Here is a 17,660-nt window from a genome sequence, read left to right as displayed (position 1 = left end):
TACCTTGGAGACTTGGACAAGACCAAACATATTTTGGGAGACACTCAAAACTTCATTTATAGCTTAAACAAGTATTCCCATAGGTGCTTGGCATTCCACGAGTGTTGTTGGTCTTTTGATCGTGAGTCTTTGAGCTCATACGGGCTCAGAGAACTTGTTGGAGAGTGGCTCATTTGGCTCTATTAGTCAGAGAGCTTCTCATCCTTGGCTTTCCCCCCTAGTGATGAACTTGGGAGGAGGTGGTGGGATATAGTTGTTGTTTATGGGCTGTATTACGTTGACCTCACCTTTTGTCAACCTTGGTTCTTGCATATAGCATTCCCATGTTAGGACTTGTTCACATTAGATCTCGCCCACCCCCGTGGGGGTTGGAAACTTTATCTTTAGGTGGTAAGTTGATGTTGTCACCTAAACAATGTTGAGTGTAAAATGCCCAAGTATGGCATTGTATGAGGAGGATACCTTTACCACTATAAAGTTAGTCTTTGTGGAGGAGGTGCAGGGAGCCTTTCTGGCCATAACAAAAAGAGTGATGGTCCCTACTAGTTGAACCATGTCTAAGATTCAGCAACATGGGCGCTGGTCGTAGGCAATTGGGATTAATCCCTATCCGAGAGAATGCATTCCAAAAGAGAATGTCGATGGAGCTACCATTGTCGATGAGGATTCTCCTTGTGGTGAGATTAGCCACCTGCATCATAACCAGCAAGGCATCACCAGCAAGGCATCATCATGGGGGTAGAAGACCCTTTCTTCGTTGGCCTCCTCGAAAGTGACAGTTGGTGTAGGCTTGCTCTTTCCCTACTTGGTTAGGCGATGTTCGACTTAATACATTTCCTTGAATTGCGCCCTTCTGGCATGGGCTTTTCTACTGAAGGAAGTGGGCCCACTCGTAGCGAACCACTCAGCTATGGCTCAGATCTCGCCCATTGGGGCATTTTTGTAGTGTGGCGACTGAGGGAGGTTTCACAAGGGTTTTTACTTTGCCCACTTCATTGAACTCTCGCTTGTTCTTGTCTTGGAGAACCTTCCCAAACTTTGCTGCCATTCTTCCCGCTAGCCGACATGTTACTAGGGAGCCAAGTACACCGCTCTGCCTCTTTGTCACTCAAAGGACTTGCAGTTAGCTTTATTGTGAGTTTCAAAACAGTGATAAGTGAAATAATAGCGGCCACCATCCCGATGGTAAAATTCCTGGGTAAACTTCCTGGGTAGCGGACATGTTCTCCTCCTATATTGTCAATGTGGCCCGATCATGTTGGGCACTTACCCCCTTAGTGGGGCTGGAGTCGTCTCGCCCTTTATCATAGTGTCATCTTTTGGCCTTGTCTACAATCTTGGATTGGGCAAACGTCTAGGCTTTCCTATAGGCCTCACCCAGCTCCGTTTGTCTTGGTGTTGTCAACTCTCGTAACGTGTCTTCAGCGTTTATGAATCCGTCAGCTTGGTTCATGAATTTTTGTAGTATGGCGTGAGTCTTTCTGGCCAACTTAGCCATAAATGGGTTTCATGGCCATAGGCTGTTCAAGAGAGCGGCAAGAGTGATCTTTTCATCTTGGTCATCTGTGATCATGCTTTCCTTGTTAATCTGGCCAGGGAGGCCTTCAAGCTTTCATCCTCTTATTGCTTAATGGTCAGGAGATAAGCAGCCGAGCATATTCTCTTTTTGCTGGCCATAAACTACGTGATGAATAGGTGAGATAGGTCTTCAAAGCTGTAAATTGGGTTTGGTGCCAGCGATGCAAACCACGCCTGCATCGCACCTTTCAAGGTCAACGAGAAGGCCTTGCATGCTATCTCCCTGGGAAATCTGTGTAGGGTCATATAAGCCTTAAAAGTGTCCAGATGCTCCAAGGGATCCTTGGCTCTGTTGTACAAATCCATATAGGGAACCCTAAACTTTGGTAGTAGTGGCATGACTATTACCTCCACACTATAAGTCAGATTCATGCTGGTGAGCATATGATCTACTAAGGATGAGGCTCCCACCTTCTTAGCCATCTCCTTGTAGTTGTTCATGAGGTTGCAAAGTTCGTGTTGCATCTTCTTCTTGTCTTCATCGTTGACGTTCATCCCTCCCATGGCTTGAGACTTGCCCTGTCCTTTGTGGTTGGGCTCAGTGTCTTCAGGTAGCTTGGTAGCATCTACCTATAGGGCTTCATTTCCTTATGAAGTGTTTCCACTTTGTGTGGTTAGGTTTTATATCAACTACTTCATTTATGCAAAACGCGCTTCCATGTATTACAATAAGGCTTCGGGTCCACAAGTTGTTTGAGAATGGGTTGTCTCTGGCATACAAAGGACATGTTACGTCTATAGGAAAGATCTCACATACAACGTCATGTTTCGTATGTCTGGATAAGATCCTAGCAAGTCGAGCCGGGGTCTTCACCTACGAACACAAGGGAGAAAATGGGCTTGGGGTGATCTGAGGAACCTCTAATGTCTAAGTTAGTCTCTTTGTATGTACAGTAAGGGCTAGAGCATCACTGAAATAAGAGAGAGTTTCTCGTACATAGGGGTTGGCCTTTATACGTGGTCTCTAAGGAACATTTCGTACCTCATGTCAAGGGGTTCACGTCATCCTCTACAGTGGCTCCCAGTTGGGGCCTTTAATGTGATGTAGGACTTAGGTGGGGCCATTAATGTGGCGTGACTCCTTGGGTAGAGCTTTTACGGTGGATGATCGAAGTTGCCGCTTTTCATGTTTGACGTTAGGGGATGAAGGGCTATCCATGCTCCCCGTTCTCTTGCCAGCACAGATCCTTGAATGTCAAACGTCATTGGGGAGTGTCAGGATGAGCGTGTCTTATCTATCCCTATCGGCATGGTTTCCTATGCGATGCGCCTATTCATGGTTGACAAACTAAATGGGCCAAATTCCTTCTACAACATTAGGGTCGTAGGAGGATGGAGCCTTGACTAGAACAAGCCTCGGTATTTTGCGCAGGCCAACTCGTCGGTTCGAGGGAAAATTCCTCATTCCAATGATAATATAGCATGAAAATGTTAATTTTGATATTTTAAAGCAAAATTAAAAAATGATGATAGTTTTGTTAATGAAAAAATAAGAAAAAGTCTATTTGTAGGCACAAAGGGGAAGGCCTCGTGCACGCCAGCCACAGTGGCAAAATGCAATGACATCATTTTTTGAAGTAGAAGAAACGATGCATTTTTGAATATTGGGTTTTCCTGATTTCTTCCTTCTCCCCTCAAGATCAGCGTTCCCCTTCCTCCACGAAACCAAGCCTTAAGCCCCCCCCTCTCTCTCTCTCATAGGGCTGACAACAGTAGGGCATACTCAGCCCTTGCAAATCTATATTCAGTTTGGGGAGATCATGGAAGGATGTTGCTGAAATTAAAAAATCAATAAGATATAGAAGAGTGAAGAAAGATTAAGGATTCAGCTGGTTTCAGATACAGAATAAAGTCTATGTCTTTGGGGAGAATATGGACTTCTCCCACAGAAGGATGCTATATACGATATGATACCAAATATCTGGAAAGACATAAAAAAGATGGATTTCATTTTGTGAATCAAATATTAAATAATGCTTAATTTATCTTGATTTCTATGTATGTATGTGGTTTAACTATATGTGTTGAACGATTGTGCTCAAGTTTTCCTGATATTTCATCATTCTATTTGATTACTGAAATTATTTTCTTGTTTTTTCATATTTCTAATTCTCTTTTGGAAAGAAACCATGTGAGAAAAATGCAGCAAGGTTTTTAACATGATCATCATGTTGGTATTCTGTAATTTATGATAGATGAAAATATAAAAGAAATGAAATCAAGAGATGATGGATAAAACTGTAAATGAAATGAAGGCAAGAGAGAAACGAGTCTAAAACTCTGTATTTTGGAATTTAAGAGAGACAAAAACAAGAGGAAAAGGAAAATGTTGTTTTCCCTTTCTTTGTACTCCATTTTGCTTCTTATTATTATTTTTAAATAAGTGTTTATTGACATGTCGTACAGGAGTGCGCATACAGGCACAATTTTGTGCCTGTATGTAGCAGAACTGAAAAAATAAAAGAACAAAGAAAAACATACACGTAGATAAAAAATAATATAAGAAAGAAAAGGAGAACATGAAAATTGCAATTGCAAAAAAAAAAAAAAAAAAAAAGGAGAACATGAAGATTCGAGGGTTTAGTAGTAGCATGTTTATAACTCAGCGAGAGTAGCCGCGCGCCGCGTTTTAACATTTATAAAGAGCGAGGCCAGGCAAAAAGGTTCTCTTATTCCTCCATTTCCGTCTCTGCTATCGGGTTCATTTAGGGTTTTACTAATCGAACCCAGAAGAAACAAAAAAACAAGAAATCATGCACGCGCCGGTGCTCGTTCTCAGTAAGTGTGTTCTCTCTTTCTTTTTTCTTTCCGAAATTAATGGAACATGGATTCAATTGACTCGATTTTCGACGTAATGAAATGAAATTGAACAGAGGACTCGATGAAACGCGAGTCTGGAAGCAAGGTGCAGCACGCTAATATCCAGGCTTCTAAGGTTCTTGCTTTCTTTTTTTCTTTGCCTACGCTAGTATGTAGTTTTTTTTTTTTTCGTTTTGTTTGATTAATACCTGGACAGGCTGTTGCTGACATTATTCGCACAACATTGGGTCCAAGATCCATGTTGAAGATGCTGCTCGATGCTTCTGGAGGTAAGAGATTTTTCCCTTCCTAGATTCATAAATAGTACATAGTACATATGTCTTCATTTTAATTATAAAATATGTGTTGCGTTGAATTCATAAAACCGCCATTGCAAAACAAATATCTTTGTCATTATTTTGTTTTTTCTGTCTCGGATTTTTATTTCCTCTTCTCGTCTGATTCGAATTTGGGGCATCTAACAGGAATTGTGGTGACTAATGATGGAAATGCTATTTTGCGTGAGTTAGATGTTGCACACCCAGCTGCAAAGGCACGCATTCTCTCTTATTATTTCGTTTTTCTTTTTTTTTTTCTTTTTTTTTTTTCCCCTACCTACGCTAAGATTTGCCTTTCAGTTCCAAAATATTCCATGTGTTCTCTTGGCATTCGGACGTTCCATGGCCTCCTTTTTCTGTTCTTATGCATATTTTTTTTGGTGGTGACAGTCAATGATCGAATTAAGCCGAACACAAGATGAAGAAGTGGGAGATGGAACAACTTCAGTCATCGTTCTTGGTATGTTTTAGCATGCATCTACTGTACATGATTTTGTTTTTTAGTGGGGTGCGAATGGGTTGTTCATTCTGAGTGTGTGATAACTGTACCAATTTTATTTCATTGTTTCATGATTAGCATGTATAATAATCAGTTGTGTACATACTCACATAAAGAATGCAATTGCTGGCGAGAAAGAAGAAAACATATAAGTTTATGTTGCAATGAATATTATTTAATGTCATTTCTTCTGTTTATCAAATTTGGGCTAAAAATCGGTCGAAGCTGGTGAAATGCTGCATGTGGCGGAAGCTTTCATTGACAAAAATTTTCATCCTACTGTTATCTGCCGAGGTACTGTTGTTAGTCCATATGGGTTAGTTCTTTTTTGCTTGTGCATTATCAGTTTTTCTTATGATATATTCAAGTTTTATTTGTTTGGCAGCCTATAACAAGGCTTTGGAGGATGCTATTGCTGTGCTTGAGAAAATTGCAATGCCTATTGATGTGAATGATCGTAAGTCTCTTGGTTCTATTTGTATATTTATAATTGGCTTCAGGATTTTCCTGCTTATTTGGTTTCCCTCTTCCACTTTATTGGAAGAACTTGTTCGGCTTACAGAATGGATAATAAATGTATAAAATTAAACAACATTATGTTTTTTGTCGAAATCTGAATGGCTGGGCTTCTAATTTGGTTTGCATTCAACAACCATGTTTTGAAAAGTTTGACATTGGGCAATCCGGTAAACATGCATTACAGATTTGGTGTCCTGAGTGATATCCCTCCATCTAGATCATTTAGTTCGAGGGATGCTCTTCAACCACTCCAATAGCACCTCCTCTCATAAATAAGAGGTGAGGGGGCAAGTTCAATAATGTTAATAATAATAATAATAATAGTGATAGTAATAGTAGTAATAGTAGTAGTAACAGTAATAACAGTAATAGTAAAAGTAGTAATAATAATAATAATACAATGAAACAAAGATTAAGGTTTTGAGAAATATTAGAAGCCAACATTAGGTCTTCATGAGACTCAGTGATTGACTAAGCTTGAACAGATCTAGGTTGCCGTTAGTCAAACTCACCAACACCTACATTATTGTAGTTTATGTGTTATTTGTTAATGCCTCTTAATAACCAATCGATGGACTAGTTTGCATCTTATTCTGGAAATATGCACCCTGCCGAATGTTGATAGCCATCTTCATGCAGTATAGATCTTTTTTTAAGAGTAAGATAAAAACTTTATTGAAAGAAGAGTAGGCATGCCCAAGTACACAGGAATTATACAAAGACTACACCTAACAACTAGGGACCAGTAATGGATACAAGCAAATCATGAAAAGTCTGCTCGTTGCAATCAATTCTACGAGCCCAAGAACAACGCATATTGAAAAATAACCTCGTAAGCTCATCCAAGGAGTGCTTCTGAACTTCAAAGCATTGGCCATTTCTCTATCCAAAGGCACCACATAATAAAAAAAAAAAAAGAGAAATCATTTGCCACACAGCAGCAATACAGATATCACCCCGAAGACCTCTCCAACACTAAAAAATATCCACTAACCTCCTAGGTACAACCCATGCCACACCAATTCGGTGAAGACAACATCCCACAAGAACTTGTTCTCCTCATAATGTAATCACAAACAATCCACAGTTCCCCATTATGTTGACACAAGTAACACCAGTCCATAATGATTAGGCCACACTTCCTTAAATTGTCAATGGCAAGAACTCTCCCAAGAGATGCAGTCCTACCAAAGAAAGCCATCTTGGGAGGAACTTTACATTTCCATATGCTTTTCCAAGGGACATGGTTATCATGATGAACCGTAAGAGCCTTGTAAAAGGATCGAACCATGAATATCCTACTCCCAACTTGACTCTGAATCATCATGTCCCCTGCAATATTACTGCAATTCGTAGCATGGAATAAGCTGAAGTATCACTAATGATACCAAATTTCCAATCTTGAGCTGCTCTAAGAATATTATTGATATTATTCGGAGCCCAAGTACACAGGACACATCGAAGAGAAAACACCTAGTCAAGAGCTAGAAATAGATAGAAGGAAATCATGAACGTTAAGCCCATTCAAGTCTATAGAAATTGCCCATAAAAATAGTGTATTAAAAAAGAAACTTTTGAGACCATCCATAGAGTGCTCTTTATCATCAAAGTTCCAGTCATTCCTCTCCCTCTAAATGCACCTAATGTAAGGTTAGAATTATAACCCCTAGGGGTTGGCTCAAGTGGTAAAGGCCTCGAGCTTGACGGTATGCTCTCCCCAGTTCTAAAGTTCAAATCCCTTTGAGTGCAAACAATCTCTAGGCGCCATTGGACTGGGGTGGTTTTCCCCTTGAATTACCCGATGTGCACTTGTGAGAAACCCCTTGCCAAGGGCCTGTGCACCCGTGGGATTAATCAGGACGTTTCCGGATACCCGGTGCCAATTAAAGAAAAAAAAAAGCTTTTGAGATCATCCATAGAGTGCTCTTTATTTTTGAAGTTCTAGTCGTTCCTCTCCCTCTAAATACACCTAATGGAAGGTTAGAATTATATCAACCCACCTTGTGGAAAAGGATATTGGACTGAGCATCCATATATTTTGAATGTAATCATGCATCCATATAAATATCCTGAGAAATTAAGCTTTATCAACTCTTTCATTTTAATAGAGTAGAAGGGTAGCTCAGATAAATTAAATTCTTTTCTGGTTGTGATGAATTAATGATGTCTAGTTGAAGCTAGAGATGGTATTTTTTATTTTTTCTGGAATGGTTTCAGCACTCTCTCTCTCTCTCTCTCTGTCTCTCACCCATGCGCATGCACACGCACACTCTTCCACTCGCACAAGTATGCACACCCACTCACCCACCCCCTCAAATTAAAAAGAAAAAGAAAAAGAAAGCAGATCGCACACATGCATGCACACATGTTAGAAATCCTTTTTCATTCGTCACAGCACATATATTATAGCTTTAATTTTTTGTTAAAAAAGGCTTGTAGATTCGTTCCGAAGAATTCAGCTTGTTTTTGTATTGTGCACATGATTTTTGGAATTATGTGGCAGGTGGAACAATGTTGGGGCTGGTCAAGAGCTGTATAAGTACCAAATTTACTAGTCAATTCGGGGATTTAATTGCTGTAAGTATCTTGTGGTTATCAGGGTTAAACATATTTGTGTCTTTACAGCGGTTTCTTTCTCTGTTCCTTTATTCATCTTAAAACTCTCTAAAAATCCTTTAGAGGTTGCCTATAAGTATGGGTTATGCTTCATCCTTGAGACATACAATATTGAGATGCATGCCTCGTGGTTCAATAAGGAGGGAGATGACGTGGAAGTTCAGATAGATTTCACTTTCACTAACTGCCATACCTAATCTTTTTTGTGTTTGGTAATACATTCTGTGTTTTTTAATCTTTGTTACAAAAATCTTCTTAAGACTATTTTTTATTTTTTGATGTTGGGGAACCTCTTCAAGTTAGGGTCCTTCAGATCCACCCCTGTAGAGTAAACCCTGGTCCCGTGTACCGCAATCTTCTTAGACTATTTTCAATTTGTGATTGTCCTAGTAAAGAGATTGAGCATTTAGATGTAGTTTTTTTTTTTTCAATTTTTATTTTTTTATTTTTTTATTTTTTTTATTTTTTTATTTCGACTTTCCCTCCACTAAAATATGAAGCATAATTTTAATTTTTTTTTTCCTTGTGGAATTTACTTTACATTCTGATCCTGTTTCTTTATTTTATAGTCAAACTAACATATCCATGTGATTTCACCTTGTTCATTTGTTTTGAGCATTGTCCTAAACATGGCAACAGCAAGCACAAACGTGTCTTTTACCATTATACTGAAACTGCATTGTAACGTTTTTATTAGTTTTTTAATTTTTACTAATAGAAAAATCTGTTTTTTTAATTTATATGTTATGCTATTTCTTTGATCAACTTCCAGGATCTAGCTATAGATGCAACCACTATAGTTGGTGTTGATCTTGGCCAAGGCTTGCGAGAAGTGGATATTAAGAAGTACATTAAGGTTGAGAAGGTACCTGGTGGTCAGTTGGAAGATTCAAGTGTACTTAAAGGAGTTATGTTTAACAAAGATGTAGTTGCCCCTGGCAAAATGAGAAGAAGAATTGTCAACCCACGTATAATTCTTCTTGATTGTCCCCTTGAGTACAAAAAGGGTGAGAACCAAACAAATGCTGAGCTGGTTAGAGAAGAAGACTGGGAGGTACTGCTAAAAATGGAAGAGGAATACATTAAGAACCTCTGTGATCAGATAGTGATGTTTAAACCAGACTTGGTAATTACAGAAAAGGGTCTTAGTGATTTGGCGTGCCATTATCTGTGCAAACATGGAGTCAGTGCAATCAGAAGGTTGAGGAAAACAGACAATAATAGAATTGCCAAGGCATGTGGAGCCGTTATTGTCAATAGACCAGATGAATTACAGGAGTCAGATGTCGGTACTGGGGCTGGCCTGTTCGAAGTTAAAAAAATTGGGGATGAGTTTTTTGCATTTATTGTTGACTGCAAAGATCCAAAAGCTTGCACTGTACTTTTAAGAGGTGCCAGTAAGGATCTCTTGAATGAAGTGGAAAGAAACTTGCAGGTATTTTAATGATGTGATCTTGAAATTATTCTGTTTGGATGGTACTGTGTTCTAAAGTTTTTTCTGCTACAGGATGCCATGTCGGTTGCGAGAAACATAATAAAACATCCAAAGCTTGTTCCTGGAGGTGGTGCTACAGAGTTAACTGTATCTGCTGCTTTGAAGCAGAAGAGTTCATCGATTGAAGGCATAGAAAAGGTGATGGTTGTCTCTTGCATATGTTATATCAAGTTCAAGTTAAACCAAAGTCTAAAGTACTTTTAGGAATGAAGATTTTTGTCGGTGAAAATTTGGTGGAGAACTGTAGCTTTTCTCGTTTTCGTATTGCTGAATTAATTGTTTGTGCTTACTGGTTGTAAAACAGTGGCCTTATGAAGCTGCTGCCATGGCTTTCGAGGCTATACCACGAACTTTAGCACAGAATTGTGGGGTAAATGTGATTCGAACGATGACGGCGCTGCAAGGAAAGGCAAGAATCCCTAACTCATTTTTATATCCAGAAGTATTTTCAAATTTGTGCTAAACCTGTTTCTATCTGTTGGTCTTAAACTACTCCTGTAGCATGCAACTGGTGACAATGCCTGGATTGGCATAGACGGAAACTCTGGTGTGATTAGTGACATGAAAGAGCGGAAGGTATGTTCAAAATGTTCAATGAGGGCTTTTGTTCTTTGTTTGTCCGTGTCCTTTTTTCAATATTATTTTTTATAAGCAACTCAATTTGAATTTTGAGTTATTTATTTAGTTTCTCTTTAATAAGTTGTATAAAGTAATTAACTAAATTATTGGTGTCTGAGATTGAGCGTTGAATGCTTGGTTATTTAAACAATGTCAGATATGGGATGCATATAATGTAAAGGCTCAAACCTTTAAGACAGCCATAGAAGCAGCTTGCATGCTTCTTAGGATCGATGACATTGTGAGTGGGATAAAGAAGAAGCAAGCCCCCGGTGCAGGCCAGGCTCCAACAAAGCCTAAGATTGAGACTGAAGCAGATGCTGACAATGAGCAAATACTTCCCGACTAAGACCTCCCAACAGTAGAAACTGATATTTTTTTAAGTATTTGAAGCAAAGCGGTCGGTCTCGCTGGCTGTACAAGGGTTTTGTTGAGCTGAGCTTTTGACTTTGAGCACTTCTAGTTCGGATTCTGGCCTTTGCTGCTTGGAGACTCCCGTCTGTCATGGGAGCTACTGTAAACTACCAGTCACTTTCACTTGAACAATTTGATTGGGATTTCGTTCATGTGAACATGAACAACATCAGTATCGCTATGATTTCTGCTTTTTTGGTGCATTGCTTGTCTAGTTTAATCCGGATTTCTTTCATGAACACCATGCATTTCTTGCCCAATTCTTGCTTCCTGGTGGCATCGTGCCATCGACACAAAATTACACGTCTAAGTTGTTGAACCCCAAAACTTCACACAAAAAAGTAAATTCACAAGACAAACATCCATCCATCAAACAAGATCGACGGTTCAATTTTTTTTTTTTTCCCCTTAAAAAATGAAAGAGATTATATATTTTTATTGTTTTTACTAAATTCTTTTGTAAAACATTATTTTTTTCAAAATTTGTTTGTTTGGTCTAAATTCAAAAAATAGTAATATTTGTTCGAAAATTTGTATGAAAATGACTAAATGGTCATGTATGAACATTTTTCTTTTAATAGGTTGACAATTAAACAAACAAAACATCACGTGGGCATATCAAAGAACTTAATAATTAAATTAAATGCCACACGGAATCTGTTATATTATTTTCATTCTAAAATTAAATATCTAATTAGTGCTGTAACTTGTTTTACAAATAGAGTATAATTTCTTAAGAAAAACTTTACTCGTCATCTTTAAATCACATACTATACATAATTATTTATTTATTTTTTTCTTACAAAATGTGTAGTGTATAGATAATGAGTAGAATAACTTAATTAGTTTAGGAAGAATAAAACTAAAAAAAAATTAAAAATAAAAATAAATGTGGTATGTGGAGATGATGAGTAGCAAAGTTCATTTTTTTAATATGTTATTCAAGAGACAATTCGAATTTGATTAAGCTAAATTAAGACTTATGCTCGATTTATTTATTTAAATAGAAATTATCTGCCTATTCTTTTAGAAGAAATAGATAAATTTAAAATATATAAAAAATTTATTTTTTAATAATACATCTATTTATTTTTTAAATGGAGTATACAACCTTGACTAACTTCAAATTATAAATAATTTTATTATAAGGTCTTTACACTATACACCATACACATCCTATGATTTGATTTAAAAGATAAATTTTAATATTTGAATCTTAAAAATAAAATAAAAAAAAATGTTATTTATACTTCTAACTTTTATTTAAATAATAATACGTGATAATGTGTTTGATATGTTAAAAATTATTAAATTTAAAATTTAAAATTAGAATTAAGAAATAATGATAATGCGATTATGCGAGTGTTGTAAACAAAATGTCGTATGCCGTGGATGTTTTATAATGGCATTGCCGGAAATGAGAAGAAAACAGAGTCCAAAGTGCTTAAGCGTGGTCACCAACCACCGATAACAGGTCGACCAAAATAGAAAAAATGAAAAAGACAACCATTCCTAAGTTCTTTGTCTTGCAGTCTCTCGCTCCGTCTTTGGTAAATCGCGAAGGAAGGCCATGGCCTTGAGATTAACTCCAGCTCCTCCTCAAACTCTACAAACCACAGCCCTGCGACCACTCTCTCTCCTCTTCAAAAACTCTCATGCTCCAGCTCCTCCTCCAAATTCAACTAACCCCAAATTTGGCCTTACTATTCTTACTAATACTAGAACACCGCGTCGTCTCCTTGCGAGGGCCTCCTCCACTTCGGAATTTGTCCCTAATATCGGTGACATCCTCGGTGATATTAGCATTTTCAAAGCTTCCGGTGACCCCGTCTTTTTCAAGCACCTCTGGGATCAGAAACAGGTACACACACATCTATCTTCTCCAATCCCTTGAATTTCTTCCTTCTACTTTTACCGTTAATTACTTCATTTCCTCCCAGGGTGTAGCTGTTGTTGCGCTTTTAAGGCACTTCGGATGCCCTTGCTGGTAAATCAACAATTATACTCTTTCGTCGTTGGGTTATTCACAATATTATTCTTTTTATATTAAAAGGAATAAAAAAAAGGACTTTCTTCTGACTTGGCGACTGTTTTGCTTGTTCTTGTTTCAAAGTTGGGAACTTGCTTCTGCTCTGAAAGAAGCGAAACCGAGTTTTGACACCGCTGGTGTAAAGTTGGTTGCAGTTGGTGTTGGCACTCCTAACAAAGCTCGGATTCTTGCCGATCGGGTGGGTCTGCTTATTTCATTCACTTGTAAAGTTGAGTGTGTTTTCAGCACCAGTTGTTTATGAATCGAAATTTCCCACTATTTTACATTCTTCTGTTTCTATTAGCAAAATTGGAATCTTCGACAAGGTATGATGTTCTTGTGTCCGATAACGTGCTTTGACGAATAGGAGCCAACCCAGATCATGATTCACCATTTTCTACTTTAAAAAATATGGAAATTGGACTGACTGGGGCTACTTTATATTAATTTATACTCTTTTTAAGTGATATATCAAGGCTCTGTCCTCATTTTTTATATAGATTTTGTATGCATCGATTTTCATAAGATATTTTGCTACTATTTAATTTCGATTAATGGAGAAGATTTTGATTCCATGTGGTGCCCTCCTTGTTTTCCAATCAAAAGGAGGTCATTTTGAGCTATGATTGCCAACAAACCCTGTATTTAGTTTGCCTGAGCTAGTTCATTGTAAAGGACAGATCCTTTTTTTTTTTTTTTTCAAATAGAAGAGGACAGTACACCAATATTATTGATAAACCCCACTTGTGGCAGACGAATACTTTATACGAAGAGGAACGAGGGGGTTACAGAAAAATCCTGAAAACTGGCTCCTGTAAAAAGATTAATACCTTACAAACACTGGAACAAGTTCCTAGAAGTACCAAAAATGTTATCTTATTACTATCCACCAACATTTATGGAGACGTTTGGACACTTGACTTAAGAATTTGAATTCTTACTGTTTGTGTTTCATTTATCACATGAGGTAGTATGCCTGCATCCATCCAACAACAGATTGCTCGCTTTCTGAAGAAAATGAGTTTGTCCACTAAAACCGATTTTTGGTTGGTGTTAGATATATCGAAGTGTCATTAACAGCAGTTTAGCTACAAACTAGGCTCTAGATTCTGGTAGGATGTTTCAGCCTGGATGTATAACTTCCATTAAATTTTCTTTCAATACAATAAAATTGAGATATGCCTGCTGACTTCCTGGAGGATCTACAACCATTTTTCTGAGGATTTGAAGCCATCATTGCATGTTGTATAATCTTTTGTATGGTTTTACAACTAGCCTGTACTTGATCATTGGAGCTGATTCTTCTACCTGTTCAGTTACCATTTCCAGCGGATTGCCTTTATGCTGATCCTGACCGAAAGGTAATATGTTCTCTAGTACATAAATGTTTCCTGTAGGTGATGTTTCCTCATATAGTGACTGTAAAGCCTGACTGCAGCTTAATCAATTTCAGGCATATGACGTTCTTGGCTTATACTATGGTCTTGGCCGGACATTTTTCAATCCAGCTAGTGTAAACATTCTATCTCGCTATCTGTTACTTTTTGCTTCGTGGGAGAGGATTATATGCATAGTGTATACATTGATAGTTTCTGCCTATACTCTGACGTGGCAGGTAAAGGTGTTTTCAAGATTTGAGTCTCTGCAGAAGGCTGTAAAGAACTATACCATTGAAGCCACCCCGGATGATAGAAGTAGTGTGCTGCAACAGGTTCGGTTATTATGTCCAAATATGTCCAATAATCAAGGATGGACTTACTCTCTGCGACACTGTTCTTAAATTTGTTTACTCTAGGCACCTCCCTGGATTGATCTTTTTGTGTTGTTTTTGGTAGGGAGGGATGTTTGTGTTTAAAGGGAAGCAATTGCTGCATGCGTGGAAAGATGAAGGGACAGGGGATCATGCCTCTTTGGATGATATTTTGGGTGTCTGTTGCAAAGTTCCAGTTGAATGAAGCTTTATTACGATCACTGTTTCAGATGGTGTTTAGATTTTAGCTTCATGTGTATATATATACACGTATATGTATACAAATTGCATGCATACGTAATGGGCGTACTGATGTAGCAATGCCCGGCCCTTCTCAAATATGAGTAAAATGAACTGAATGTCCGATGATGATTTGGTCATATTGATTATTAATTACTATGTTTCCATTGTGGTGCACCTCCTTTAAATGGAGCCCAACTTCTCTTCATACGAGCGTGCCCCAGGTTGCATATTGGCATATTGGACCCGCTATTGCTGTGCGAAATGTTAGACAAGCTACTGTATTATGCATCACCCAGTTAAACCAGTTGGGTGTCCTTTCCAATATGGATGTGTCTTACATCCTCTAAAAAGGACCGAGTACCATGAACGGCGACAACTCACTTGCCCATATCTAAATTGTTATGCTGTGAAGGCAAGGAACGACTGGAAATCAAACTAAATCGTATTTCAAGGGCCATTGAGGCACCTCTTTGTGAATTGAGACCCCAAGGGGTCAGAGGTTTGGGTTCTTTTTCAGTTATTCGTAAGTCTCACTGTTTGCACTCTCTTTTAGACACCCGCCTTTTTAAAAGAAAAAAGAAAAAAAAAAATACATGTACAAGTCTAGCGTTTCACTGATAGTTGATGTGAAAATTTACCGGACATAAAAAAATATTATATTTTGATTGTTTTAATAATTATTTTGCATTTCACAGTAAGTATTGGCAACTTATAAGCTGTATAACCGTTGAAAGTTATGCTAATCAATAAACATGTCCAATAACCTTGATATCGTATGAAAATTAAATGAACCAAATTGAGGCATATCAAATTTGACTCATACCTAGATGAAATCAATAGAATTCTAATCCACTCTAAATCTCTCTCTCTCTCTCTCTCTCTCTCTCTCTCTCTCTCTCTATATATATATATATATATATATATATATATATTTAAGAAGAGTTAGGGCCACATGTCCAAAAGCGACCCATTCTCAGATTTATTAAGAAATACCCTCACTTACGGCGGAGGAATACCAAAAATACATAAGAAGCAACAAAGATAGAAAAATTACATGCCTAAAAAGAAATCCTCTAATCAACTCAATGACCTCTCACATAAGGCAAGGACAATTTATCCATGCAAATCAAACCTTTTAGAAATTTTGGAACATGTAACAAAGATTGTCAAACCAAGGTTGAACCTTGAGCTCCCATTTTAGCTAAAAAATCAGCCAGTGCATTTCTTTCTCGATAAACATGCTTAATAACAAAATCCCCACTTTCTTATAGTCTCATAGCCTCCTCCCAAAAATCTTCCAAATACCAAACTCCACAATGCTTCTTCCGAACCCAAGATACACAAATCAAGAAATCAGACTCAATGTCCACCTGATGTAGACCCAACGTTTGACAATATTTCAACCCTATTAACAAGGCTTTCAGTTCAATATGATTATTAGAGCCCACCCCAAGATAGCACAAAAAGGAAAGCACCATATCGCCATGCAAATCCCGAATTATACCCCCCGCACCTAAATTTCCTGGATTACCGAGGCTACAACCATCAATATTCAATGTAAATCTTCCATTTTTAGGCTTTTCCCAACAAACCAATTTAACCTACACATTTTTAATTGGTAAAACCGGTATGTTCAAGTCCCTCAACCTCTCCTCATCGGCAAAACCAATCTTTGTAACTTTTGTTAAGGAATTTTGCACTCTCCTTAGCCACACACAAATAGACCTCCAAAGCTCTTCTATCGATATGGATTTACCTTCCATCCTTGTCTTACACCTACATTGCCACAACATCCAAATAATAATAGAAGAAATAAGGCCCAAAATATTACCCACTTGGGATTTGGTAGACGCTCGTCTAAACCACATTAACACCAATTCAAACCAATGTTTATTTGGATCATAAGGAATTCCTAAGATAAGAGAAAACCTCTTCCAAATCCCGGAAGTCACATCACCTGCAGCAAGAACATGGTTTAAATCTTTATAGCCTCCTTGGTCACAACAATTACACTTGGAAGTAATAGGTATACCCACTCTCCTCAGTCTATCATCATCACTTAAACTATTATGGAAAGCCTTCCACATTAGAATAGAATTTTTTTTGGTATAGCTTTGTGCCATACCCACTTAGCCCAAGGCACCGTTGGTGCATTAACCCGAACACATTGCCATGCACTTTTAGTAGTAAAACTGCCATCTTTATTATGAATCCAAACAAGTAAATCCTGTCCATCTTTGTAAGCACCCAAGAAACTACAAATCTCCTCCGTTCTTTGTGTTCCCACAAGTCTTTCCAATACTTCAATATCCCAACCATTTTCAACCCTAACGTCAGCCAACATCATCTTTGGCATGTCATTCACTGGATAAGAATTAGCAAGAGGACCTTCATTTAACCAGTTATCCCACCAAAAAGAAATATTCCCATCCCGGACTCTCCATTTCGAATTTTCTAACACTGGCGGAATGCATTTTACCACCATTTTCCAAAATTCTAAACCTTTTTGGGATCTATTAAAGAGATATGGTTATCCCTAACATATTTAGCACGAAAAAATGTTGACCAAAGATCACTCACAATCATAATTTTCCATGCAAATTTCATGTGCAGAGAAGTCTGAACGTCATCAAAATCACAAAAGCCAATTCCCCCCTCTTCAGTCGGCTTACACATTGACTTCCATCCTACCCATTTCTTTTTTTCCTTCCCATCTTTTTCACCCCAAAAAAATGAACTGAGAAGCCTGTTTAGAATTTTCA

General features: G+C 37.9%; 2 protein-coding genes across 3 annotated transcripts; both read left to right on the top strand.

The window, feature by feature from the left end:
• The first annotated feature begins 4,160 nt into the window (after positions 1-4,160).
• LOC122304203 (T-complex protein 1 subunit gamma) lies at positions 4,161-11,079 on the top strand. The gene is made up of 13 exons (XM_043116321.1): positions 4,161-4,356; positions 4,452-4,513; positions 4,595-4,667; positions 4,863-4,930; positions 5,106-5,175; positions 5,440-5,508; positions 5,600-5,671; positions 8,237-8,310; positions 9,122-9,784; positions 9,857-9,982; positions 10,149-10,253; positions 10,346-10,420; positions 10,620-11,079. The coding sequence occupies exons 1-13, from the start codon at positions 4,332-4,334 to the stop codon at positions 10,809-10,811; spliced, it is 1,674 nt and encodes a 557-aa protein (XP_042972255.1). The 5' UTR covers positions 4,161-4,331; the 3' UTR covers positions 10,812-11,079.
• Positions 11,080-12,294: 1,215 nt separating this feature from the next.
• LOC122304192 (prostamide/prostaglandin F synthase) lies at positions 12,295-15,062 on the top strand. 2 transcript variants are annotated; one of them, XM_043116301.1, is made up of 7 exons: positions 12,295-12,737; positions 12,817-12,863; positions 12,990-13,134; positions 14,222-14,266; positions 14,359-14,418; positions 14,521-14,616; positions 14,741-15,062. In XM_043116301.1, exons 1-7 carry the CDS (start codon positions 12,447-12,449, stop codon positions 14,858-14,860), a joined length of 804 nt encoding a protein of 267 aa, XP_042972235.1. In that variant the 5' UTR covers positions 12,295-12,446; the 3' UTR covers positions 14,861-15,062. The 2 variants fall into 2 exon arrangements, with proteins under 2 accessions (XP_042972235.1, XP_042972242.1); XM_043116308.1 differs by having other exon boundaries at positions 12,297-12,737; positions 12,990-13,104.
• The last annotated feature ends 2,598 nt before the right edge of the window (positions 15,063-17,660 follow it).

Source organism: Carya illinoinensis, chromosome 1 (assembly GCF_018687715.1).
Source record: "Carya illinoinensis cultivar Pawnee chromosome 1, C.illinoinensisPawnee_v1, whole genome shotgun sequence".
Lineage (NCBI taxonomy): Eukaryota > Viridiplantae > Streptophyta > Magnoliopsida > Fagales > Juglandaceae > Carya > Carya illinoinensis.
Note: the sequence above shows the minus strand (reverse complement) of the source record. Positions and strands in the feature narration are given on the sequence as shown.

Excerpts from the sequence above, each read along its gene's own strand:
- LOC122304203 (XM_043116321.1), top strand. The coding sequence starts at position 4,332 with ATGCACGCGCCGGTGCTCGTTCTCA. Across the intron at positions 4,668-4,862 it reads GCTGCTCGATGCTTCTGGAG|GAATTGTGGTGACTAATGAT; the intron begins GTAAGAGATTTT and ends GGCATCTAACAG. Across the intron at positions 8,311-9,121 it reads AATTCGGGGATTTAATTGCT|GATCTAGCTATAGATGCAAC; the intron begins GTAAGTATCTTG and ends ATCAACTTCCAG.
- LOC122304192 (XM_043116301.1), top strand. The coding sequence starts at position 12,447 with ATGGCCTTGAGATTAACTCCAGCTCCTCCTCAAACTCTACAAACCACA. Across the intron at positions 14,267-14,358 it reads ATGCTGATCCTGACCGAAAG|GCATATGACGTTCTTGGCTT; the intron begins GTAATATGTTCT and ends AATCAATTTCAG. Across the intron at positions 14,419-14,520 it reads CATTTTTCAATCCAGCTAGT|GTAAAGGTGTTTTCAAGATT; the intron begins GTAAACATTCTA and ends CTGACGTGGCAG.